The sequence below is a fragment of the Miscanthus floridulus genome, chromosome 9 (assembly GCF_019320115.1).
Source record: "Miscanthus floridulus cultivar M001 chromosome 9, ASM1932011v1, whole genome shotgun sequence".
NCBI lineage: Eukaryota > Viridiplantae > Streptophyta > Magnoliopsida > Poales > Poaceae > Miscanthus > Miscanthus floridulus.
In genome coordinates this window covers 33,261,220-33,287,847 of record NC_089588.1, presented here as the reverse complement: position 1 = coordinate 33,287,847, position 26,628 = coordinate 33,261,220, and the positions used below count along the sequence as shown (strand labels likewise).

The 26,628-nt window shown below is 44.5% G+C and overlaps 1 protein-coding gene and 1 pseudogene across 4 annotated transcripts; one reads left to right on the top strand and one right to left on the bottom strand.

Annotated features, from left to right (window-relative positions):
- Positions 1 to 2,788: 2,788 nt before the first annotated feature.
- Positions 2,789 to 5,611, bottom strand: LOC136481694 (F-box protein At3g07870-like). 4 transcript variants are annotated; one of them, XR_010764819.1, is made up of 3 exons: positions 4,194 to 5,611; positions 3,683 to 3,793; positions 2,789 to 3,113 (listed from the first exon to the last, which is right to left on the bottom strand). XR_010764819.1 is itself a non-coding variant. In XM_066479015.1 (2 exons), exon 1 carries the CDS (start codon positions 5,399 to 5,401, stop codon positions 4,205 to 4,207), a length of 1,197 nt encoding a protein of 398 aa, XP_066335112.1. In that variant the 5' UTR covers positions 5,402 to 5,611; the 3' UTR covers positions 2,789 to 3,793; positions 4,194 to 4,204. The 4 variants fall into 4 exon arrangements, 2 of the variants coding, with proteins under 2 accessions (XP_066335112.1, XP_066335111.1); XR_010764818.1 differs by having other exon boundaries at positions 3,207 to 5,611; XM_066479015.1 differs by having other exon boundaries at positions 2,789 to 3,793.
- Positions 5,612 to 9,215: 3,604 nt separating this feature from the next.
- The window catches only part of LOC136479624 (wall-associated receptor kinase 2-like), a 39,419-nt pseudogene continuing 22,006 nt past the window's right edge, over positions 9,216 to 26,628 (top strand).

The following is a 26,628-nucleotide window of genomic DNA, read 5'->3' as shown; positions in this document are numbered from 1 at the left end:
TTATAACATTACTGCCAAAAGGTTAAGATGTTATCACTAAATTTGAGTTTCAAAATCTTCACAAAAGTTTCGACAAATAGGATCAACAAGGTAGCAGATAAGATGATACATGGAAGGTGTCACAATCTTTCATGAAACAGTTTAACTATATTGAAAGAAAATAAATAGGGCCATTTTTAAGGTTGATTTCGAGAAGGCGTATGATAAAGTTAACTTGTCCTTTTTGCAATAAACCCTATGATAATTGGATGGTTTGGTGCAAAATTTTTGCAGAATAAAATTTCTTTAAAAAAAACTCGACAAAAAGGTGTCAAGTGAGTTGGGGGACACAAGAGCATTTGAATAAAATTTCTTTTAAAAAAAACTCGACAAAAAGGTGTCAGTGAGTTGGGGGACACAAGAGTGTTTGTTTCTTTGATTGCAGGGGAACTATTCCAACCCACAGCGTCAACAGAATGATAACGTTGGTCATAAAACCATTAAGGACTTTTTAAGACCACTACGAAAATACTGATTAACCTCACGATCCTTTTAGTCAAGCAGTTTATATATGGATGGGGTAAAATTCACAATCAATTAGTAAGTTTCCTGACACCACCATTTGGTTTTTCGAAACTTAGGCACATCAAAATAACAAAACCAAAAAGTATTACGGAAAGAAAGAGCTAAGGACAGCAAAGAAAGGGCATGCCAAGAGTACCACCATGAAATACACACAAATCGATAATGTGCTTTAAAATACTGAAGATTTCACAGAAGTAAAAAGAACGGCAAGCAAATAGTGTTTACTCTGGAAGTATCAGCATTTGATAAAGAAGTTGCTCATCTAAATCTCCATTCAGCATCACTTGATTACCAGAGACACCTCGTTAACCGTTGGATCGGGCGAGCAAGCGATCTCGTCCGTCCGATTGTGGATCGGTCGGGTCCCTCGCCTACTTTATCGTCGACCCGAGCCATCGTGAACCTTTGTCGCGGGCTGATTCTTTGGCCGCTCCCCTCGCCCTCGACTCCCGCACCTCCCTCCTCCTCCCGGCGCGGGTGGGGGCCCTAGTGGCCCCGGCGACCCCCCGCGCACGTCGCTCCGGCTGCCGACGCACCCACAGCGGTGCTGGCGTACGTTCTGTCCTTTGCGCCGGCGGAAGCCGCGGCCTCCGCACTGGCGCGGCGCGCAGCTGTGGCTGTGGACTACCTGCACGGGCACCGCGTCACGGGTGCGCCCTCGACGACGTGAGCGCGGTCCACCGTTGGAGCGGTGCGGGGGCGAGCCGAGCTTTTCTTCGCAGCACGTGACGCCGCTGCGGGGATCAAGCGCCCCCGCTCCTCCTTAGCGCCCGCTTGGCAGCACCACCACGCGCCGCGAGCTGCAGATAACGGCAGTCCAGGTGAAGCCACGGAAAGGGGCGTGCAGGCTGGGCGGCTGGCCATGCCCGGCGGCCCCCAAGCCGAAGGGGACGGCAGCAACGGCATCCCATCCACCTAAATTGGCGTTCACTGCCCCGACAGCACTCGCCAACGCTGGACCGGATGTGACATCAATAGCGCAAAGGTGGTGTTCGACGGAATGCCCATGAGGCAATGAGGTAAACAGCCATGAATCGATGCTTATCCGGGCTGTGTTTGAGACCTTCTTTTGCAGTACTACTTCTAGCCGATCCTCTTTGATATTCACTGTGATGCTTGTGCGTGTCTCATGAATTGTTAATTTGAAGATGTCTAAAACAAACTGATCTCGCAAAGCAGAAACATAAGCTTTGAGGATGAGCAGTCTTAAGTTATTGTTGACTTTTCATCCCTAAGACATTGGTTTAGAATTAGAATGAGATGGAAATTCATATTTGCTTCATATTTTTTGTTACCAAGCCCAGCTGTTTGTGAAATTCTTTTGCATGCACATAGCCTCTTTCCAAAATATTACAGAAATCAATAGGATTAGATATGGCAAGATGCCAACACATGTTTCCTTCAGCTACCATAGATTTTTTTTTCACTGATAAAATACATGCTTGATGACTGCTTGTCTAAAATTTGTGAATTTAAGATGGAATTCCTATTTGTTTAATATTCTTTGTTTGCAAGCCCAGCTGCTGTGAAGTTCTTTTAGATGCACAAAGCACAGATGTTCAGGAGATAGTCGTATGGTGTAGGAGCCACTACACGCAGTAGTTGTATGCCTTCAATCAGTGGGTGCTTCAATCATGATCGTGCATTAGCAATGTCTTGTAGTACTGTATGTATCCCATGTAGTAGATTGTATGGCTTCAGTCAAGGACCTATATCAGTACTTCAGTATGCTATGGAATGGATGCTTATGTTGCCTGCGACACAACCATGTCACAAGCATTCATTACCTCCTAGACAGTCTCCCCATTCTTAGGCAATCAAGTTTAATGCATCACCCTTCGAGTACTCTAGCTCTTCATCATTAATTAAAGGTTATACAAGACATTTTTGTGCTGTGCCACTGAAAGAAACTTAGTGATGCATACTTATGCATGGCCTCAGTTTTTATGACAATATCTGTGAGATATGCTTAGTTTCAGAAAATATTGTTCTCTTATAAAACTATGATCTTACAAAAATTATTGATGCATTGCTATATTGAATTGTATCCCATAGATGGAGTTGCTACTGGGCACATTTGGAACTCAACTCATCTTTATTTGAAACCTTCTAATTTTCTAAACCAACAAGTGAAAAATAAAAAGGTAAATAAGTAATAAAAAAAACATCTCTGGCTGGACCAGGTTATAGCTTAAGCTCCATCATCACTTTCGGTTCCACATGATATTAGCAAAGTTCCCTTCCACATGAGACAAATGTATCACGCTTATCCTATTCTCCAATCTCCATAGTTCTGATTGAGTAAACCTAAAGTATACTGCCCATAATTGAAACTCAGTATAGGCATACAGCCAAAAAAAAAACATATTCTGATTGTTTTTCCCAGTTACACACTTGCAGCGACTATTCAACAAGCAGGAACATGGAAATAGAAGACAGACTTGGAACATAAGGATTATATAGCTATTGCATGCTGCAGTCATTATATATAGGAGTTCTAGCACCTTTGTGTATCTCCATGTGGGGCCCCGTGGTGTTCGTCGTATATACTGCAATATACACAAAATCAGATCAATGAGATGTTGACATGTCTTCTTTGGTTATCACGAGTTCTTCTAAATCGCTATACTATCTAGGCCTACCACGTATTCTGAACTTCCTTTTCTCTATTCTAGTTGATATAGCCATTATCCTTTCTTGAGAATGATTTCCTCAACCAGGCTATACACAATGTGTATGGAATCCGGTCCTGTTCGCCTGCAGCGGCTGGCTGAAGTATTGCAGGCTGGTGCTGGCCCGACACAGGATCATCCGCGCGGCAATGTTGCGCATGATTTCTAGTCAAGCACTAATTTCACTCACAACACAATTAGGTAGCTCAAAGCTTTTAAAGTATAATATATGGTTTTACATTAAAAAAAAGCTTATACTAAAAGAAAGAAAGACAAGAACAGCAAAAGGTGTATGCCAGGAGTAGCACAAATGGAAAATATGCGCTAAACACAACTAGTACAAATAGGGAAAAGGCCTAATGAAGAAATCCAAGTAGAGAAGTTTACAATGGGAGTTGCTTATCTAAATCCCTTTGCAGCATCAATTGATTACCAGAGTTACTTACCAGTTAAAAACAAAGGTTACAAGGCTAAAAAAGGCACAACATAACCACTTTATTCTGCACGTTCATCATGTGTTCATAACTCAAGTGAAGACGGGAAAAAGGCACCTGAAACTAGAGGCAATGGTTGCAGGTTACTCATTGTACTTTTGTTTCTTATTGGATACTTTGCGCCCTACCCAGACTTTGCACAGCAAAGAAATACAAAATCGAAATTGTGTGCTTACACAGAGAGGCAGACATATCAGCTTATTGAAATCTCTATGCAGCATCAATATTACCAGAGATACTTGCAAGTTATTATAAATAAAAGACACAAGGTTAAAAAGGCATGACATAACCAAAATAAAGAGTGTTCATGGCTCATGTGAAAAGGGAAATAAATACCAGACTAGAGGAATAGTTTCAGGTTATTACTAATCTCCAGTGCTGTTATTACTAGACAGTTCAGAATCATCACAGGAGTGACTCCATCCTGCTGAGATGCAACAGCTTTGCTAGCACGGATTCATACCTTTTTTTTTGTCAATGCGGCTCAGAATTATCATCACGAACCAGCGCCACGGTTGACAAACCATCAAACAGTGGTTTTTCATCAACACGACCAGCATTTCCTCCCATCGAGAAGAAGTCATGGCGGACAAGACTTTCTTTGAACCTGTGCCTCCAAAGATTCAGAGAATAATTCCATTCATACCGTGCCAACAAACTGCCATTGCCACCAGAGATGTGCTGCAGATGTTGGCACTCAAAGCTTGATTCCCCTCTGAGAGAAAGGACGAGCACATCTCCCTCTGGGTCCAGTACTGGCATCACAGAAAGAACATCTGCCGGAAATTTGATCCGGTTGTTCAACGACCAAGTCCAGCTCTTGTGATCCTGCAGCACCCAAAGATCAGCCGTGCCGCCATGGTTGTCGTACAATCCAAGAGCACCATTGCTCATCTCAAACAGCTCAAGAGATGCACCACCGTCGACGGGCGACAGCAAATGCTGGAAGGACTCGGCCATGGTGTCGAACACGAGCATGTTGTTGCCCTTGCCGTTGCCACCGGGCAGCCTTACCGGTTCCCAGTAGATCCTGCCGTCTGCTAGGACGGGCGGGTAAAACGATGCTATCGCCGGCATCGCCCTTGCCATATCTCCTGACGCCCACGGCGCGGGAGGATCTCCGACGCGCCTCAGCTCGCCGGACCCGACAGTGTGCACGTGGTACACAGCGTGGCCGTCCTCGGCTCTCTTGAAGCAGCATAGCACTCGGTACGATCCAGACGGGCCGTGAGGGTAGAGCGCGGAGATGCAGGAGGCGCCGTGGAGCAGCGTGAGGGGCGCGCGCTGGCGGGTCGCCGGGTTGCAGATCTGGAGGCCGCCGTTGGCGAGGAGGATGAGGAGGCCGTCGCAGGAAGCGAGCACCTGCAGGTTGTCCTCGGCGCCGCCGGTCCCGCCCGTCGTCTGCGCGACGGGGCGCCGCTCGCCGGTGCGGTGGTCCAGGGCGTCGATCCTTCTCTCCTCGGTGGACCTGTCACCGGAGGTGACGAGCGGGAGCGAGGGCTGGCGGCGGTGGTGGGCGAGGAGGAATTTGGCGTCGGAGGTGAGGCGGCGGCGCCAGGAGCGGCAGACGGCGCGGCACCGGAGGAGGGGCTTCGCCTGCAGACGCGTCAGGATCTCACAGAAAACGAGATCCTCGGGGAGCGGGGGGGCGCCGCCGGCCAATTTTGACATGATGTAGTCGCGATTGGATCTTGGGGAGCAGGCGCGCGAACCCGCCGGATGGAGCTCGTGCTCGCGGACGGCGACGCGGAACAGCCGGGCAGACCCGACCGGCGCCGGGAGAGACGGCCGCGCAAGGAGGCAGGCGGGTCGCGAGCTCCGCGGGGTCGCGCGTGTTTTCGTGCTGGTGAGGAGAACAAAGAACAGCAAGCACGCGGTGAGGAGAAGAGATGAAGGTTTGAGAGAGGAGAGAAGAAAAATAAAGGGAAGGGAAAAAAATGGAGAAAAAAAAACACAGAAGCGCGGGAGACTTTCCTATAAACACAGAATAGTGACCTTTTTGCCACCTGTTCATTTCGGTTTTGGCAGTAGTTTGGGTGACAACACGGGGTTCTAAGGTTACGGCCTAAAACAACATTGGCGCCCACTGTTGTTGTCGCTCGAGCTTATCATGCCACCATAAAACAAGGCGCCGAAACCATCGGCGGATAGAGTGGAGCAATCCAAGGCAGCGACCGTTGCGACTGCAGAGACAGCCACGCAAGATGGCGCAGCAGCAGCAACGACGGAACCACCAGCACGCCAGACAATGGGAGACAACACGGTGCCTCCCATCGGTTGAGAGGAGATGCCTGATGGTGTAGTTTATGAAGTCCAGCTTGATCAAGACAGAAATGAAGTACGGGAAGAAGACGAAGATAGTGAAATCATCGAGCAAGCTAGAGACCTGAGAAAACTCGATTAGTTTCAGCAAGATATCATCAGGTTACAACACGAAAGGGACCAGTTGGTACAGCAAGCCGCAGCAAGAAATAGGGCCGAGCAGACCCAACGAGTATTCAAACAGGCCGAATGCGAAAGGGAAAGGTTGGTCCGAGAAATTCAGAGATTGTAGAGGGCAGGAGCGGTAGGCATCGTCCAGCCAGGTGGAAATGTGGTAATCCCCAAAGCACCCGAGCAAGAGGGAGACTCAGAATTATATGACTCCAACTCTCCGCTGGCAAGAGAGTTGCAGTTGCACCCATGGTCGATCGGGTACAAACCACGCATCCCAGCTTTCGACGGGAAAACTAATCCAAGAAAATTCATTGCAAGCTACAAAACTATAGTATCTTCGGCTAGCGGGGACGCACAAATCATGGCAAAATCACTCATAATGGCAGTTGAGGACATCACTCACGACTGGTACACATCGCTCAAACCGCTATCAATTAACTCATGGTAGCAATTAAAAACAAAGTTATTGGCAACATTCCAAGGTTACCAGCCTGGTGCGAAAACCACGAGAGATCTTTTAAATTGCATTCAGCAAAATGACGAGTCCCTATCCAAGTACCTCGAGAGATTCATTCAAGTCAAAGCCCAAGTGCCAAATGTGACGGAAGCAACTGTCATCGCAGCATCAATTGAAGGGCTGGTGGTAGGGCAATGCGCTGCTAAATTATCCACAAAGCCTCCCACAATAGTCAAAGAGCTATTCGAGATAATGGGTCAGTACGCCAGATCAGACGATGATTTCAAATGACGAAAGGCCGCGCGCTAGCTAGGGCAAACCCCAAAAGTACCAAGACCACGCCAGACACCCAACCAGCGAAACGTGAGGCCCTACCGCGCAATCAATAACTTGCAAGAGGAATCAGGCCAGTTAGTGCCAGAGCAGCCTCAGCCACGCCCATTCGATCAAAACTCACGCGGTGGCTGGGGTGGACGAGGCACAAGAGGAGGACGCGATAACAGGGGAAGAAGCAGAGGCCAAAGATCACCATATTACGCCGTATGCGGTGAAAACGCCGGTCATACAACCAGAGATTGCAAGTATAACAAGATGGCGAAAGAGCTCAAGGAGAAGGACGAAACCTCCAGAAGCAGCGAAGCACCAAAGCACATCTATCACAATGCCCCGCGCGTCGATAGCATGCATAGCCAATACTATGGCCGCCAGTCTCACTATCCGCTAGGATGCGGCTTAGTACAACAGCCAACATTTTTGCAAGGCCAAGCTCCGCGACCTCTTGCCTAGCATCATCAAGCGTATCAGCCCTATCAGTAGTTGCCCCAATATCCGCTCCAGTCAGTAGTGGTATCCTCGCCGGTACATCGAGAGCAATAGCAGTCAAGTCAACAGCAGCAAGGAAAGCAAGAAAACATGCACGGAAACCAAACCGTAAATAGCATACTCCCATCACATGGCCACATTTTTGCCATAACAGGTGGGTCCAACCAGGAGCACGAAAGCAAAAAGAGCCAGAAGAGATTACGAGCAAGCCTGGTCATTGGTTCCAATCACTTTCAACGAAAATGATTTCCAAATACGGGACTATAACACCCTAGTGTTAAGCTTGCATTTTGCACTTGCATTGCATGAGCATAAGCATCACCCATTCATTCAAGAGCATTTGCAAATGAAAATTTCCTTTCATTCACTCTATGTTATCACATGTGATGCTTAATTATACATGTATATGCTTGTGATCATGCTTGGCTAATGCAAGTGATTGTTGTTTGGTCACTAAAACAACTTAGACACCCTTAGGATGGAAAATGGAACCAAGCTTATATTCATGAGTTGGTCCAAAAATGCTTCTAAGTGTTAGTATTACTAGAAATGCCTTTATTAAGTTGATTGTTTGACCTAACTTGACTAATTACTTAAAGAGCTTGCATGACAGTGGGACCTAAATAAAAGTTGTAGTTTAGGTCATGTAGAACAAACTTTGTTTAAGGGTTAAGAGCTAAATCAGTGCCTAAGTTGGTCAAATAGGGCTTCCAAAAATCAACTTGATGTTGTTTTGAAACTTGAAAATTTTTCTAAGTCCTAGGCTGACTTACAGTTTTCATGTAGCACACTTTGGGGATTTTTAGTTTGAAAACCATTTGGAATTTGGCCAAACTTCTTTAAGAAAACTTGGAGTACTCCTGTAACTATACAATGTGGTGAAGTTGGTTTGCCAAAATTCATCACGGTTTAGGAGTTCTAGTGGTTCCAAAATTGGGTTTCAGACGCTGTTTTTAGGCCTGAACCAACCTCGCCACACGCTGTGGTGGCCAACCAGGCGCAGGCCGCGCGTGCCGATTGGCGGCCATACGCCGGCGCCGGCCCGCCCTGCCGCGTCAAAAGGGAGAGCACTCGGTCACCCACACCCTCACGCGCTCACTCACTCTCTCGCTCTCTCTCTCTCTCTCTCTCTCTCGCCCACGCGCCGCTCCAGAGCGGAGCAAAGCAGTAGCGCCGCCGCCGTCGTGCCTTCGCCGGCCAAGCACCACCACCGTAGCACCGCTGTTTGATTCGTCTTGCCCACAACTCCGCCGCATCGCGCGCTACCCCATCGACCCGCTAGCAACGCTCTTTGAGCATAGGTAAAGCCCCTAGGGCCATCGCCGCACCGTCGCCACGACCACAGAGCGCCGCCGAGTTCGAGCTCGCCGTGGCCAGGCCACCTCACGCCTACACCGCTCACTCTCTCTACCGTTCCGTAGTCGCTAGACCTTGTGGATGCTGTAGCTGCTGGCCTTTGGCCAATGCCAGCCCCGCCGGGGGAGGAACGCGAGTCCACCGCCGTGAGCCGACCGCGCCGCCGCCATGCGCGCTACCATGGCCATGCTCGCCTCGTCTTCTTCCTCCCTTTATTTTTAGTTGCTAGAGCATCGCCTAGGGTAGGTGAAGCTTCCAGGGTTGACGGATGTCCAATGGCGTCAACTGGCTCGCCAAAACACTGTAGCGTGATGGCGACGCTCATCGTTGAGTTTGGGGACAAAACCCAAAGTATAGTCGGCGGCTGCACAACCTTCTGCAGCAACTTGGGGCGGGAGGTGTTGCAAAACCAACATGGACAGCTGTCAGGCAACCCTCACCGCCGGTACACGGCCCAGAGAAGTACAGGCCGAGTGGATCCACGGCGGGAACCACACGGCGGAGCAGCAGCTTGCGCCGGTGAACGTGTTCGTCGCGGAGGAGGGGTGGGTCGACCAGAGCGAGCTGTTGGGCGCCCACGAGCTCCAGGAGGCTCCCCTTCTCCTCGAGTGGAAGATCACGCGGAACCTGCCGCGACTCGACATCTACCACTACAATGAGACCTGCTCCCAAGACGTACGCCGCGCGGTCTGCAAGAGCAAACACAGCGTTTGCACCGCCTTTATCATTGGCTACATATGCAACTGCGAGGTCGGCTATGGAGGCAATCCTTACATCGCCGGTGGCTGTCAAATGGTCAACTCATACTCCCACTCCCGTACGGGCTAAAGCTTAGCAAACATATTCATATCGTGTTCTTTACTTCAAGAACTTCATTCCCTTGGTGGTCTTTAAAAAAAATTACACTGGCTACCAACATAAGATTTATATTTATAAATTGAATATATGAGAAATACATTTATAGTATGTAGTTCACATGTTAAACTACACGGATTTTTTTTTAACTTATGCTGTTTGACTTAGAAGTATGCTTTGGTGTTTATAGGAAAGTCGAGCACTATTTATTTTAGCCAATCACTTATTAAATTGTGAGCACAAGAAATGCTAGAAAAAAATATATCTTATAAATTCTCATCAAAACCACAATCATATGGACAATTTGTAAACATACTCTAATCATTATTGATAATAGTAACCATTTGATCTGTTTTTTCCTAAATAATTGCTCACATTAATAAATGCAAAAAAAACATAAGGTGATCTATGAATATGTATGTAAATTACCCACCAATTATGAATATAATTTAAGGTAACCCTAAATTTTCCTATACTTACCCACCTATAGTTGATACATAATTTACTTAAGCTCTTAAATTTGTGTCGTAATTACAACTTCTTTGAATATTAAAAAATTAAAATATCCTCTCAAATCTACATATGAATTACCAACATTTTTTATTACAAAAAAATGTTTAAATAACCACAATGTTATCATATTACCCACTTCTATTAATATTAATATATTTACATGTTTTGCCAAAATGCAGATCAAATACATATGCATGCATGAGCAATAAATATACATGTTATGTTTTATATGTCATGAAAAATATTGACTAATTTACTAATGATAGTAACAAATCATTTAAAATTATATTAATAATTGTGACATATAATTGTATAAAAAATATTTTGTATTTGTGCATACATTTAACTAAAATATTTTACATGTCTATATTAATAGTATAATTGTAAGAACTCTTTGTTAGAATAAAGAAACATTATTGGGTATATAATTATGTAATAAGAAAAATTCAAACATCTTGAGAAACTGTGGAGGTTAATACAGACTAATGGTGGTTGTAATAACTTGTATTTGAGATTTATTTCCAATAAATAATACTATCCTCCTGAGGTTATCGCTGCTATCCTATCTTACATCTCACTTCAAGCTTGATCGCTGATCTTAAGTGATATGGTGCATCTATAAATGACTGGTGTGCAATTGTAGTACTCAAGGGTGCAATCTATGGCATAAAATCTTTATTGTCAATAAAATAAAAAAGAAGAGTTAATAAAGTATAAAATAAGTACAAAAGTTTTGGCTACTCTTTAGGGTAAAAAATGTATAGTAACTATAATAAGACTAAAATTTTAAAATTAAAATCTATATTGATGGCATCAGAAAAATATGGTTTAAGCTAAGGTTTTGACTATATATTCAAACATACATGGAGATGCCTTGCAAAGAAAAAAAATATGGATAGATGTCAAAATATAAAGATTAGTAGTCGTTAGGATCACAACTGAACTAAATAGTGACTACACACAAAGTAACAAGGAGATAAAGCGTAAAACTTAATATAAGTAATTTTTATTAGTTATAGGTATTATCGAATAGTAATACATAATGCTTATATCTCATGAGATTTTAGCACATGCAAGAGCATATGTTGATGGACTCTAGTGAATTTAACATTTATATCGCTTAATATTAGGGGTCCTTGCAAAATCACGATAATGGATTATTAGTCTTATTTATTTCCATCATGTGTCAATTGGTGGGTTAACTGGCTCCAGATGTGGACGAGTGCAAGTTGCTGGGTGAAGACAGAGTGTGCTTCGGTGTATGCATCAACGCGATCGGGTCATATGATTGTCAGTGCCCGCAAGGAACTTACGGCGAACCCGACGTCGAAGGTGGTTGTGTCGATTATAATTTCAACAAAGGTCAGTATTAATTAAGTACAAAAGCACCCCGGAGTCACACTGGATGCACACACAGGCGCAGCGGTATCTTACATTGATTTACTTGCAGCAGACGCGCTGTCGCCTACGGTGGCTCCGGTGCCGACGACAGGGATGCCCAACTGCAGCACTAGCTGCGGCGACGTGAGCGTGCCGTACCCCTTCGGCTTTGGGCACCCCGGCTGCTACTGGCCGGTGCTCAACCTCACCTGCGACACGCGCCACAGTCCCCCGCGGCTGCTTCTGGGAGGGGACGGCAACGGCAACGGCACCCTCCAGGTCGTCCACATCTCATTGCGCAACTCCACAGTGCGCGTCATCCATCACAGCAGACATTCGTCTTGGACGACCGAAGTCGATCAGATGGAAGACGATATCGTCATCGGACAAATTATTTCAGCTAACGTTCGCCTCCCAGACATCGGCGAGCCCTATGCTCTGTCGACCAGGAACGAGTTCATCTTCATCTCCAGGTGGGACGTGCGTGCCAGCCTCCATGGGGAGTACAGAAACGGAAGCAGCAGCAGCCGCACCACCAACAGTATCATCAGCCGGTATCTGCAGCTCCGGCGGGCCACCGGTCCCAACACAAAGCCACCGCAGGTACTGCTCCGGCCACGATGGCTGCTGCCATGCGCCCATCCCTGCAGGTAGCAAGCCCAAGATAGGCCTCGTTTAGGTGCGCCGAGTTGGCGCCGCCTGAAACACTGTAGCAAACGTTGACTAATTAGGTTCAAAACGTTCGTCTGGCAAAGTACAACCAAACTGTGCAATTAATTTTTGATTTCGTCAACATTTAGTAATCCATACTTGTACCGCAAGTTTGATGTGACGGGGAATCTTCTTTTTACATAATGTAAAAGTTGGGAATTTGGTGGAACTAAACATGGCCATAGTGGAATTCAAAGCTCTAGGGAACGTTAGCCATGATTATGGTAATTTGATGCTGAAGTCCGCATTTGCGTTCATCTCGGAGGCGGGGTTGGCTGATCAGTGGTACAAGATCTTCAACATGTATGATCAGAGGATCGGTTACATGTCATCTCCCGTTGTTCTACAATGGGCCGTTAAACAAGGCTTGTCGCGCCTGCTGCCGACAACTCAGGCAAGTGCCCATGGGACGTGTCCAGCCGCCTTTGCAAGAGTGAGAACACTGACTGCCGACAAGAGAATGGAGGCTTTACGTGCCACTGCTCCAAGGGCTACGACGGCAACCCTTACGTCGCCAATGGATGCCAAGGTCACTAATGCTTTTACCCGAGTACACATTCCTCCTCGTGGATATCTCTATTCACTACCAGAAAATGGAAATTTCGTGAGAGGAAAGTATTTTCATGAGTGTTGAAAATGAACCCTCATAAAATTAATGCTTTTCATGAGGGTGAGTTAAATCCCGCCATGAAAACTGATTTTCGTGAGAGTCACTGGTAGAGAACCGAGCTTTACTCCCGGTGGGGAACCCCCTCTAGTCCCGGTTCCCCACCCGGGAGCAAGCATCCGGGACTAAAGGGGGGTCCTTTAGTCCCGGGTCAGGAACCGGGACTAACGGAGGACCTTTAGTCCCGGTGGGTAACACCAACCGGGACTAAGGGTGCCTCCTGACATGCCACGATGGCCGGCACCTTTAGTCCCGGTTGGTAATACGAACCGGGACTAAAGGTTTTTTTCTTTTTTTCTTTTCTTTTCATTTTTTTGTTTTCTTTTCAAAATAGGTTTTCAAAGTCGTATTGTACGCTGCTAATTATACATTTATACGCGCGTATAGTATGTTTCAGTTCAAGCACAATGAACGTATTAAATCACACAATTCAAGCATAGAAATATATATATATATATATATATATATATATATATATATATATATATATATATGCATGCATGCATCATATATATATTTACATGCATGCATGCATATGTGTATTTTACATTATATTATTTCATGTGCATATATTACAAAAGATTGCATTACAGTTGTTGTGACATAACAAGTTTCCTCTCATCCTCTAGCTTGGCTTCAATGGCAGTGTTGGGTCGAAGTAGAACTCGCCCTTAGAATCGATGACCTGCTCATTAAAAAATCCGGCTATAGACTCTTGAATTGCTTTGATTTGGTCTTGCCGTATGACCTTTTCCTCCAACCATCGAGTCTACAGGTTTGAATTAGAGGAAAATAAATTAATATATGTACATATATATATATAAAGACATAGTAACACAATCAATAATAATAATTAAATGAATATATGGTGTATTTTTAACGTACTTTGAGTCTCTCTGTAGGAGTTCTTTGGGAGAGCACCTTGATAAACTTGCAAACATAGTAACCACAGTAGTTGTTCCCCTGTTCCTGCCTCAGACACCACTTTACGAGAAAAAGATTTGTCATCCAATCTGGTGATCCGGTGAAGGCTATATGTTTAATTAATAAAGATGATGCGATTCAGGGGACTTACTTTCAAAGGGATTACATTCAGTGGCGCTTTGCATTTTTCCATGTGTTGCTTCTCAATAAAGGTTTTCCAAACACTGCCCAATAAAAAATTTACCACATCATCAGATATAGTTAATCATCATGTTTGTGTGTATATAGTTGCTAGAGATCCCAAAATTACCTCTGGATAATATCTATCATATCTTGGTAGTCTTGTTGTGGTTTTCTCATCGAGTCATAGATTATCAAGTGACTTTTCACCAGATCGATGTCCATCAATATCCAGTGATTGATGCATGTGTTTATAGGATATAACGCATAATACTCATTAATTAACTAGAATCAACATATGAGCCATTAAGGATGATCGACATGATTAACACTCACTTGAAGTTATAGGGAAAGAGTATATCCTTCTTGTGGCGTTGGTTCACTAAGAAGTTCATGAGGTTACTCTCTGACCCATTCTTCCAATTAGTCTTTGGAGTAATTGGGTCTTTGAATACTATATGGGGATCAACAAAACCAATTTCATTGCAGCCTTCCTTTCTGAGCTCTGTCATTGTAAATCTGCATATATATAGTACTTGTTAGGATAATTTATATGCATATACACACATATGATGAGTTTAATAATAGATCGAAAGAATTATTACTTACAGGCAATAGCAGCTAATAATAACTTTGTCCAGAGAGGTCAGGTGGCATAGTTGATGAAATTCTGCAAAGTCAACATACATAACATTATCGCCATGGAACCAATGTTCGTCTCTAATTCTGACACCAACGCAGAAGTCTCCACTGGTAGACGCCTGCATGTACCACTTGTTTAGCAGGTACATTTGCGTCCCCAGATCACATAAGGCTTGAGGGTTGTATAGACTCTGGCCTAGTACAAATTTTTTCTTCCAAATATCAACCTCCGCCGCACTCTCAATGTTTCCATCACCAAATATCTGGTAAAGGTCGAGACCAGTCTCATCAAGAAATTCACCAAGGTGATCCAAATCGACATCCGGAGGTATGTTTGCCTGATGCATTAATCCTAAATTCGAACCATATTCATTACCAACAACTAGCGGGGGGATTGATTGGTGCGCTTGTTGTCCGAGTTGGGCAACTCCTTTCCCTGCCCGCTTCTTTTTCTGTGCCGCCTCAATTGACTTGGTGAGAGTGCGGTCATAGTCCGATAACGTTGATTTGGACGGCTTACGAGATTCCCGCTGTTGTTGCTGGTAAGAAGTCACCTTTTTTCTTAGAATATCTAGAGCTACGAAGAAGTACGGTTTCTCCGAGTTTCTCCTTGCTTCTTTATTCATTTTAAGTTTGTCATAGAATCTAGACATGTCTTTTTTATATGCATCAGTTCCTTCTTCCTTCTCTTCAGATATTATTTTGGGAATAGCCCTTGGTTTCATGGTAGCTTTCTTTGCAGGCGGGGACTGGTTCTTCGTTTGAGGGGCTGGCCTCTTGCTAGGCTTCTTGGTAGGCGGGGGTGGGGGAGGCATTGGAGACCTCCTTGGAGGTGTTGGCAGCGGCATTGGAGACCTCCTTGGAGGTGGCGGCTGCGGCATTGGAGACCTCCTTGGAGATGGTGTGGATGCAGCCTCGTCTTCTAACATAATGTCATCATACAGAGCACTATGATGATCTGACGATTGAACAATTGGATTTAGGTTGGGGGAGGATCTGCTACAAAAAAGGAATGACATATTATTATGAGCAGATTGTTAATTATTTAAGCCAATACAAATTAATGATGTAGTGTTTTCATCCGCACGTACCTATGGTGAGGTAGTTCAGGAGGAGGTGGAGCCGACATCCCTGGAATGATGATGTAGCACTTGCGCCATAGAATGAATGTCTTCTCCGCTTCTCCTAGAGTCTTCTCGCCATCACCTCCAGGAATGTCAAGAGGCAAATCACTATAACCTTTTTCAGCTTTATCTACCGAGATGGTAGCATATCCTTCTTGGATTATATTCCCATGAATCCTTGGTGTCTTGGTTCGGTCGATAGGATTAACAAGACCGATAGCCACCTTGATTGTGGAATTCTCCTTTGGAATGTGTAGCTCACACGTTATACAAGGTTCAGTGACGTCATCCACAGGGAAGCGCAGTCCTGTGTCCCCTTGATTTGGTATCTCCGTGGAAGCGCAGCTGCTTTTCAACTGAACAGATTGGCTAATGTTGATTCCTGGCTCTGATGCCTGCTTGCTTGCACTCACTGCTATTTGCACTTGCCTTCTGATTTCCTCCTGCATTCTCGCTTCAAGGTTTTTTTCCCGCTCCTGTGCTTCACGCACCGGTTCCTCCAACCTCTAGAGCCGCTATGCCTCTTCTTCCTTCTTTCTCTGGCGACTTATGTAGGAAGGTCTGTCCTGAGAGAATCCATGCTCCCATGAGACACTTCCTTTGCCTCTAGTTCGGCCACCATGTTCAATAGTCCCGATGGTGTATGTCAGCTCATCCTTCTCTCTGTTGGGCCTGAACGCACCACTAGCAGTAGCTCTCTGAGCATAAAACAATCTTTCTGCTGCTTCTTGCAGTCTTGTGCCATAAACGCACTTCCCTGTCTCCTGGTCTAGTGTTCCCCCATGAGCGAAAAACCAATTCTTTGCACGTTCTCCCCACTCGAGTGATTCTGGTCTGATACCCTTGGCAAGAAGGTCTGCTTCCATTTTGTTCCACTTCTTAATGGCAGTCGGGTAGCCACCTGATCCCAAGGTATGGTGGTATGTCTTCTGTTGGGCATTACGTTGGTTCTTTATCACCCGACTCACACCTTCTTCCGAAGTCTTGTACTGTACAAACTCATCCCAATAGGGCCTCTACTTTGAGATCGGGCCTGGGACAGTAAAATCTGGTGCTATGTTCTTCTTCACATACGTCGTGTATAGGTGTTTCTTCCAAGTCTGAAACTGGGTGGCCATCTTCTTCATTGCCCAATCCCTAACTCACTCCTTCAATTCATCACCATCTATTATATCATCATAACCATCTATTTGGAGCGTGAAATGTACCAAGACATCTTTCCAAATTAACGCCTTGTCACGATTGGAGACAAAACTGATATGAGGAGCATTGGTCTTCTTCTTCCATTCACGGGTACTAATCGGGAGCCGGTCCCATACAAGGTAACCACAATGGTGCACAAATTTCATTTTATTCGGCCCCCCGGTTCTCCTGTATCCACATTGAACTCCAAGATGATGAAGCGGCCCTCCAATAGCTTTTTGGGACCTCGAACATTTTTACTCTTCATTGTAGTTGTTGATGTCGATCCAGAGGGCTACAAAACATAAACATTATTTTTAATGTCATGAGCACACATAAGACATATGATAATATATATAGCTAATAATAAAAAATATATACTTGGCCAATATGTTGTTGCTCATTTTGTTCAAGAGCTAAGTTCTGACTCTCGTCATCTGCATCCTCTTGCACGTTATTTTTAGCACCATCATCGCCGGCAACTTGAGTGCCAGTGTTGATCAAATTCATCATCAACTCCTCCTCATCCATGTTTCTCGGGTCGGCCATCTAGCTTCAAAAAACAAAACCAATATATGGTACGTCAAATCTTTGCTTACATGCGTAAAATCTACGAACAATACTCATTATTAAATCTTGCCCCTCGGTCACGGACGCAATTCGCCACACTAGGGCGAACTACGTCGGTACTAGGGCGAATTAGGGCTATACATAAACGGCCGAGGGCAAATTGCGTCGGTGACTAGGGCGAACCACGTCGGTGACATCAACAGCGCGGTTCGCCCTGGTGTGATTGTTTAGCATTAACGATAACGATAATACGAATGTTGATCAACTAGGCCACAAGAAAGGGCGGTGTGACAAGAGTGGCGGTGCTCCACTCTGCTGTATATATGTCTGTACACATGGGTGAACGAGGGCGGTGGTGCTCTGCCGTATACATAGAAACGCATGGGCGAACGAGGGCGGCGGTGCTCCGCGACGTATATATACATGCATATGAATACAAATGACGTATATATACGTGTCGGCGCGGTGGCCGGTGTGCTAACGAAGACGACGTGAGGCGGGCCGGCGTGCTGACGACGACGACGACGTGAGGCGGGCCGGGGCGGTGTCGGTGCGTGATGTTGTGATCCTATGTACCATGTGAACCATGTAGTCATTCATCATATGAGAAAATTCTATGTTGATAATGTAAGTATAAGTCATTATGAAATGTAAGTATATGTGTCTTATTGCTAATATAACCATTACTATTTCCGAAATGATAAGAATTTATTTTCTTCTTCTATAGGCGATCTCTGATGCTATGATATAAAGTTTGAAGATAGTCTTCTCGGAAAAAATATGTAATGCTCATATTACTTTAGCAACATTAATATATTATATCTGTATATTCAAAGTTCACAAATGAAGAAACGTTGAAGTTTTCCTTCATTTGTCTGTAGCCATGCATGCAAGTCCAACCAAAACTGCTTACATCATCACATGTGATATTTTTTATAAACTAAAAAACACTTAGTTTACAAACTGGGTATCCAAATTGAGTTCCTATTTGACCATTATATATCCTACAACAAATCCTTCAAAAAAAAGACCCTACATGAATATATTTGGATAAAATTTCGTTAACAAACATTGATCTATGAAGATAGAAAAAATTCTTCATTTGTCTGTAGATTCATGAATGTACAAAGAGATTGACGAACATATCACCTCGAGCTCGGCAGTGGAGGCCTCGGGCGCGGTGGAGGGCCACGGGCGTGGTGGAGGGCCGCGGGCGCGGAGGAGGGCACGGTGGAGGGCCACGGGCGCGCGCGGAGGAGGGGCACGGGCGCGCGTGGTGGAGGCCGCACGAGGAAGAAGAGGGCGGCGCCGGTGTCATGGAAGGCGAACGGACGCGACGCGAGGAAGAAGAGGGCGGCGGTGTTCGACGAGGAAGAAGACGAGCGGATCGATCTGCGCCAGGCGCTGGAGGTTATATATCAGAGAGAATTACTCCCGGTGCCAGCCACCAACCGGGAGTAAAAACCCTTTACTCCCGGTGCGTATTACCAATCGGGAGTAAAGGTACATTTACTCCAGGTGCGTGTTACCAATCGGGAGTAAAGGTATACCTTTACTCCCGGTTGGTAACACGCACCGGGAGTAAAGGGTTTTTTTGGCGGGCCACGAAACTGCAGCCCACCTTTACTCCCGGGTGGGCTTCCCACCCGGGAGTAAAGGTGGCCTGCAGTTTCGTTTCCCGCCTGTTTTAAGCAATAGTCTTGTTAAATAAAATAGAAATGCAATAGTTTTTGTTAAATACATAGTAAATTAAATAAAAGGCATAAAATTATTTTGTTAAAAATATGAATTTTCTTTTTGTTTATTGCACATAGGAAAAATCTATAACCTAACTTTTTTATTTTTTGTTAGAATTATAAAACATAATGTAACTAATATTTATTATTTCGTTAATGCAAAAATGTAGTATTTAATTAAAATTATTAAAACTATTGGTTTTGGACAGAAAATTTGTTTTCACATCATTTTAACGTTAATATTTTAATTTTTCATCACTCAGTATCCTAATTTACCTTTTTGAGAGAGAAATCCCACCAAATCAAACATTGATTTAATTTGAAACATGACATAATAAACATCTGAATTCACAATTATTACATAATATCTCAAACACACACTATATTAAATCACTATATCATCAAGTGGGCACAGCAGTGAACTTCTTCTTTACGTATGTCCCTTGGTTATGATCGCTTCGTAACCATGGAGTGTCCTCATCATTTACCAAGATGCTAGGGTCTTTGTTCACTTTGAAGGGCAGAATTCGGTCATCCTTTTCATATTCTTCTGACATGTCCGACTTGTCCTCAATTCCCACGATGACTCTTTTCCCTGAAAGAACTATATAGCGCTTTGGCTCTTTGGTTGAGTCATTATCGTTTTTCCCTCTTTTTGGTTTGGTAGACATATCATTGACATAGAACACATGATTCACATCCTTGGCAAGGATGAATGGTTCGTCTTTGTACCCAATATTACTAAGGTCTACTGTTGTCATTCCATACTCGTTGTCTACTGTTATCCCGCCTCCGGTCACCTTGACCCATTGGCACTTGAACAATGGGATCTTCAAAGTAGGTGCATATTCTAGTTCCCATATTTCATCTATGCATCCATAATATGTCTGCTTATTCCCATTCGGGTCTGTGGCATCTATGCGGACACCACTGTTTTGGTTGGTACTCCTTTTATCTTGGGCTACTGTGTAGAATATGTTCCCATTTATCTTGTACCCTTTGTATGTGACGATATGCCATGATGGTTGCATAGCCAATAAATACAGTTGCTCATGGATGCTCTCATCACCTTGACATTTTTTTCGCAACCAACCGCCGAAAGTTTCCATGTGCTTATGCGTAATCCAAGCTTCAGTCTTCCCTGGAAACTCGGATCGTAAGAGATCCTTGTGTGTCTCAATATACGGATCTACCAAAGAGGAGTTCTGTAGAACTGTGTAGTGCGCTTTATTGAAATAATCATCATCCGTACCAATATATGTTTTCCTCCCTAGTGTCCCCTTTCCACTTAGTCTCCCCTCATGTCTCGATTCAGGAACACCAATCGAGTCAAGGTTAGGAATAAAGTCAACACAGAACTCAATGACCTCTTCTATTCCATAGCCCTTGGCGATGCTTCCTTCTGGGCGAGCATGGTTGTGAACATATTTCTTCAGGACTCCCATGAATCTCTCTAAGGGGAACATGTTGTGTAGGAACACAGGACCGAGAGTGAAAATCTCCTTGACTAGGTGAACTAGGAGGTGTGTCATAATATCAAAGAAGGAAGGAGGGAACACCAACTCAAAGCTGACGAGACATTGAACCACATTATTCTGTAGTTTAGCTAGATCAGTTGGATCAATTGCCTTCTGAGAAATTGCATTGAGGAATGCACATAGCTTCACGGTGGCTAGACGTACATTTGGAGGTAGAATTCCTCTTAATGCAACTGGAAGTAATTGTGTCATGAGAACGTGACAGTCATGGGACTTTAAGTTACAGAATTTCTTCTCTGGCACATTTATAATACCCTTTATATTCGAGGAGAATCCAGATGGTACCTTGATGTTGTTTAAGCATTCAAACATGATTTCCTTCTCCTCTTTGCTTAGAGTGTAGCTAGCAGGATGTAAGTAATGGCATCCATCATCTGTCTTCTCTGGATGCAGGTTGTCTCTTTCTCTCAAACAACGCAGGTCCTGTCGTGCTTCAAATGTGTCCTTAGGCTTTCCATACACACCCATAAAGCCTAGCAGGTTCACATAAAGATTCTTCGTCAAGTGCATCACGTCGATCGAGCTACGGACCTCCAGGACTTGCCAATAGGGTAGGTCCCAAAATATGGACTTCTTCTTCCACATGGGTGCATGACCGTTAGCGTCTTTTGGAATAGGTGGGCTTCCATGTCCTTTTCCAAAGATGACTTTCACATCATTGACCATATTGAGTACATCCTCACCGGTTCGGTTGCGAGGCTTGGTCAGGTGGTCTACCTTCCCTTTAAAATGCTTGCCTTTCTTTCTTACGGGGTGATTTGCAGGAAGAAATTGACGATGGCCAAGGTACACGACCTTTCGACATTTTTTCAAGAATACACCTCTAATATCACCGAAGTAGTGTGTGCATGCATTATATCCCTTGTTTGACTGTCCTAAAAGATTACTTAGAGCAGGCCAATCATTGATTGTTACGAACAATAATGCTCGCAGATCAAAGTGTTCCTGTTTGTACTCATCCCACACATGTACACCTTCTTTATTCCACAAAATGAGAAGTTCGTCAATAAGTGGTCTCAGGTACACATCGATGTCATTGCCAGGTTGCTTCGGGCCTTGGATGAGCACATGCATCATAATGAACTTCCGCTTCATGCATAACCAAGGAGGAATGTTGTAGATACTTAGAGTAATAGGCCAAGTGCTATGACTACTGTTCTGCTCTCCAAAAGGATTGATACCATCTGTACTTAAAGCAAACCTTAAGTTTCTTGCGTCATTTGCAAACTCTGGGAATTCTCTGTCGATTGCTCTCCACTGGGACCCATCAGCAGGGTGTCTCAACATATTGTCTACCTTACGATCTTCTTTGTGCCATCGTAACAATTTTGCATGTTCTTTGTTTCTGAACAGACGTTTCAAGCGTGGTATTATAGGAGCATACCACATAACCTTGGCAGGGATTTTCTTACGCGGACGTTCGCCCTCAACATCACCAGGGTCATCTTGCCTGATCTTATACCGCGACGCATGGCATACCGGGCATGCATCCAATTTCTCATACTCTTTGCCACGGTACAGGATGCAGTCATTAGGACATGCATGTATCTTCTCTATTTCTAGCCCCATAGGACAGATAACTTGTTTTGCTTCGTAGGTAGTGGCGGGCAATTCATTGTACTTCGGAAGCATCTTCTTTTGAATTTTTAGTAACTCTCCAAATCCCTTGTCAGATACACCATTCTTTGCCTTCCATTGCAACAATTCTAGTGTGGTTCCCAACTTTTTCTGCCCTGCATCACAAGTTGGGTACAACAATTTCTTGTGATCTTCTAGCATCCGCTCGAACTTGATCTTCTCCTTTTCACTTTCACATTCTCTTTGTGCATCACGAATGACCTGAGAAAGATCATTAGCTGGCTCATCTTCTGCGGCTACCTCTTCTTTAGCTTCTCCCATTGCAGTATCATTGAAGCACGCACCATCAGGAATAATATCATTGTCGTCCCATTGTTCTTCTTCACCTTCTTCCATTACAACACCGGTTTTTCCGTGCTTTGTCCAACAAATATAGTTTGGCATGAAACCCGACTTGAACAAGTGTGAATGAAGAGTCCTTGAGCAAGGATATTCCACTGTATTCTTACATATGGCACATGGACAGCACATGAAACCGTCGTGTTTGTTTGCCTCGGCCGCACGCAACAAAGAATGCACGCCATCAATGAACTCTTGGGAGCGGCGATCAGCATTATACATCCAATGACGACTCATCTGCATTACATGACATAAATATCATATTAAAACCTAGATCATAATTAATTATTTATACAACATGCGTGCCACCACAAAAGATACAAATTTATGAAAGCATCGCTACAATGTAGACAATCCCAACTACCACTAAAAGAACTAAAGCTAAAATACATTTCAGGAGCACAAGGATTTCGCGACCAATCTCAACTAAAACAGACAGATCCCCCGATTGTGCAAGTAGAAGCCTGAACATCGTCCACTGCCATCCCACTGAAATTAAAACAAAAAATTAGAACTTTAATCACAACCATCATGAAAATAGGTATAAACTAACCATAATCATTAAATACGATAAAATAACTCACATTGCGATCCGGACACTTGTAGAAGATACGATCCTTGTTGGGACCCTCCTTCACTCGGTACTCCATCACAATCTTCGTCTCATCACGACACTTGCCGCATGGAATGAGAGGAAGGCCCGGCCTAAGTCGCTTTGGAAACCCATGAGAGGCCGAGGACCCGGAAGCAGTTGCCATCTACTCTCTATACTCATTTTTTAATACACTATAAATTTCTCCTTTTATAAACAAATAAAATTAAGAAACTATAAAATTATCTAGATCTCTAAACAATGATATTTTTAATGGTCATTGTGTTCTCGTCTTTTACTACGGCAGGTAAGTAATTCACATGATATTTCCGTAAATTAACAGAAGAATGGGAGTGTACACACATAACAGACTACTGCGACGATATCGGGATGTGTGAATAAATAACCATCCGTACTAGTTGAACTTGCTTACGTGATCATCTCGGCGAGCATTTCTCCACCGGACGGCACCGTACTTGGTCAAGGAAGAGCTCCGATTCTACGAGGAAGGGAACACGGTCTTCCACGACCGTTGTCGCTCTCCCTCGTAGAATCAAAGCTCCTCCTTGACATTCATTACCGTTCGGCAGAGAACATGCTCACCGACATGAACACGGTCCGCTAGTTCAACTAGTACGGATTTTCTATAATTTTCTAACTATTTTCTATGTTTTTCATTTCATAAAAAGTTAAAATAAAAAGTACGGTGATTGACAGACTACTGCGATGATATCGGGACATGTGAATAAATAACCATCCATACTAGTTGAACTTGCTTACGTGATCATCTCGGCGAGCATTTCTCCACCGGACGGCACCGTACTTGGTCAAGGAAGAGCTCCGATTCTACGAGGAAGGGAACACGGTCTTCCACGACCGTTGCTGCTCTCCCTCATAGAATCAAAGCTCCTCCTTGACGTCCGTTACCGCTCGGCAGAGAACATGGTCGCCGAGATGAACACGGTCCGCAAGTTCAACTAGCTACTTTAACCTTCTTTCATGTAAATATGCAAGCTTGAAGTGATTTTGAGCTCAAATTGCTTACAAATGAAAAAAACCACAATAAAGAACCATATATATATAGTGAACAAAATGAGATAAGACAATGGTGAAAATGAGAGTATGAGATTGGTAACCTTTATAACTGAAGAATCGACGGAGAAATCAAAGAAATCGACGGAGGAATCGAAGAATGGATGGAGGAACAATGGAGGGAGGGAGGAAGCAAGAACACTACTGCAGTGAGCTTCAAAATATGCTGAGCTCGGGCTCGGGGAGGAAGGAGACGGCCGGGATATAAAGGGGAGACCTTTAGTCCCGGTTGGTGGCTCCAACCGGGACTAAAGGTAACTTTCCAACCCCGGGCGCAGCCACGGCCCGGGAGTAGACCTTTACTCCTGGTTGGAGCCACCAACCGGGAGTAAAAGTATACCTTTAGTCCCGGTTGGTGGCTCCAACCGGGACTAAAGGTCCGTGCCACCTCTGTCTGGCGCAGTAGCCGTTGGGCAGGGACCTTTAGTCCCGATTGGAGCCACCAACCGGGACTAAAGATATCTCTAGTCCCGGGCACAAAAAATTCCGGGACTAGAGCCCATTTTGGTCGAGGATCAAAGGTTTGTTCTCTACTAGTGAGTGGTTCGTGCACCGCCTAGAAAATACAATTTTCGTGATGCTAAACTCTCATGAAAATTGTTATGCAGGCACGAACTCTTGTTTTTTGTGAAATAAAATCATTTGGCGCCAACGACCCACGCTTTCGTTTGGTATTCGCGCCACAGGGAAAAATAGCCCACGCATAACTTTTCGACCCAATATACACAACAGCCCGAGCCTCACAGTCCAACCACACCCCCAAACCCTATCCTCCAGTCGACGGCATGCCTTATCCTCTCCACCCGTGAGAAAAAAAAGAGCCGACCCGTCCTCATGGCTGTGGTGCCCTCGTCGCCGCCGGTCTAGCCCGTAGCCACGCTGCCCTCTCCGGCCGCCGTCGCCGCCTGGCAGGAGCCGCACCGCCCTCTCCGGCCACCGCCGCCGCCCGGCAGGATCTCCTTCGTATTACCGCTGCCTACGTCTGATCCCGGCCCTGGGGCATGGCGAGAGGGCGCGAACGTCCCAGGCCTAGGGAGCCGATGGGCCTCTCCCCGAGGTAAGCATACACCAGTAGTAGTATTCTGTCAACCCAGCTAACATACATATACTAGGCTGCTGCATGCCGCACACAGCAGCAAGTCTCTTCCACTAGAGTTGCAGATCCTCTTTCCTCTGCATACGTAGACTGCAACTTGATTAGTCAAATATTCAATCTGCTAGGCACTAGGCTCCCTATTGGTCTATATTCCCTAATGGTTTGGATTCCTCACTACCAGCTTAACTTGCGAAACTTTCAATTTATTCAAACTTTGCCTATTAGAGACAAAGTGTCTCATCATTTTGAAGAGACAAAGTTGATTGTTGTTTGATATGCTCGTTGGTCGTGGCAGAGTATCACAATCGTTCATTTGGTTTGCTAGGTTAGGGGTGATGCCCGGGATCTTCTCAATGAGATTAATTAATTTAGGTTCATGATGTGGGCACTCTATTTACTGGAATGAAATGGGAAATTAAATGAGAAACAATTGATTGAAGAGGGGCAACCAATGCAGGAACGCTTGGCTTTATAAGATAATCTTTTGGTGAACTTTTTTCATGCCACTCATGCTTCTTTCATGCCGATGGTGGTTCATTCAATAGAACACTACTGTTTGAATGAGTTTGCTCTACTAGAAGAGTTTAACTAAGAACATCCGGCCAAATGGTCATTGTTTTCTTTTAATTTAAACATTATGTTACCTTTAAGACGAGCTGGTCAAGGTGAAGGCATGCTTGTTTTTAAAAACAAATGCAGTAGCTTTTACCTTTTGCCATTTTGATACACATATCATAGCCATCAAGCAGTTCAATGGTCACAGTCTTTTCCCCAAGAATACAAAGTCTACTGTAATGAATCTACCGTAATTGTTGATTGCGAAACACCTGGCAGAATTTCCCTGTGCTGTGGTATACTTGTGTACTTTAGAATTTTCAACTGAAAATGAGTAATTCACATACTTCATAACTTCTTGGAAATGGAGTATTCGTTGTTGTATTCAGCTAGCATCTTTTCCATGCTTATTTTGCTTCTTCTAAGAAATACTATATTTCTACTGTAAATTTCGGTGTGCTAGTTAACATCTGCAGCACGGTCATAACTTGTC

Coding starts and splice junctions, on each gene's coding strand:
- LOC136481694 (XM_066479015.1), bottom strand. CDS start 5,401: ATGTCAAAATTGGCCGGCGGCGCCCCCCCGCTCCCCGAGGATCTCGTT.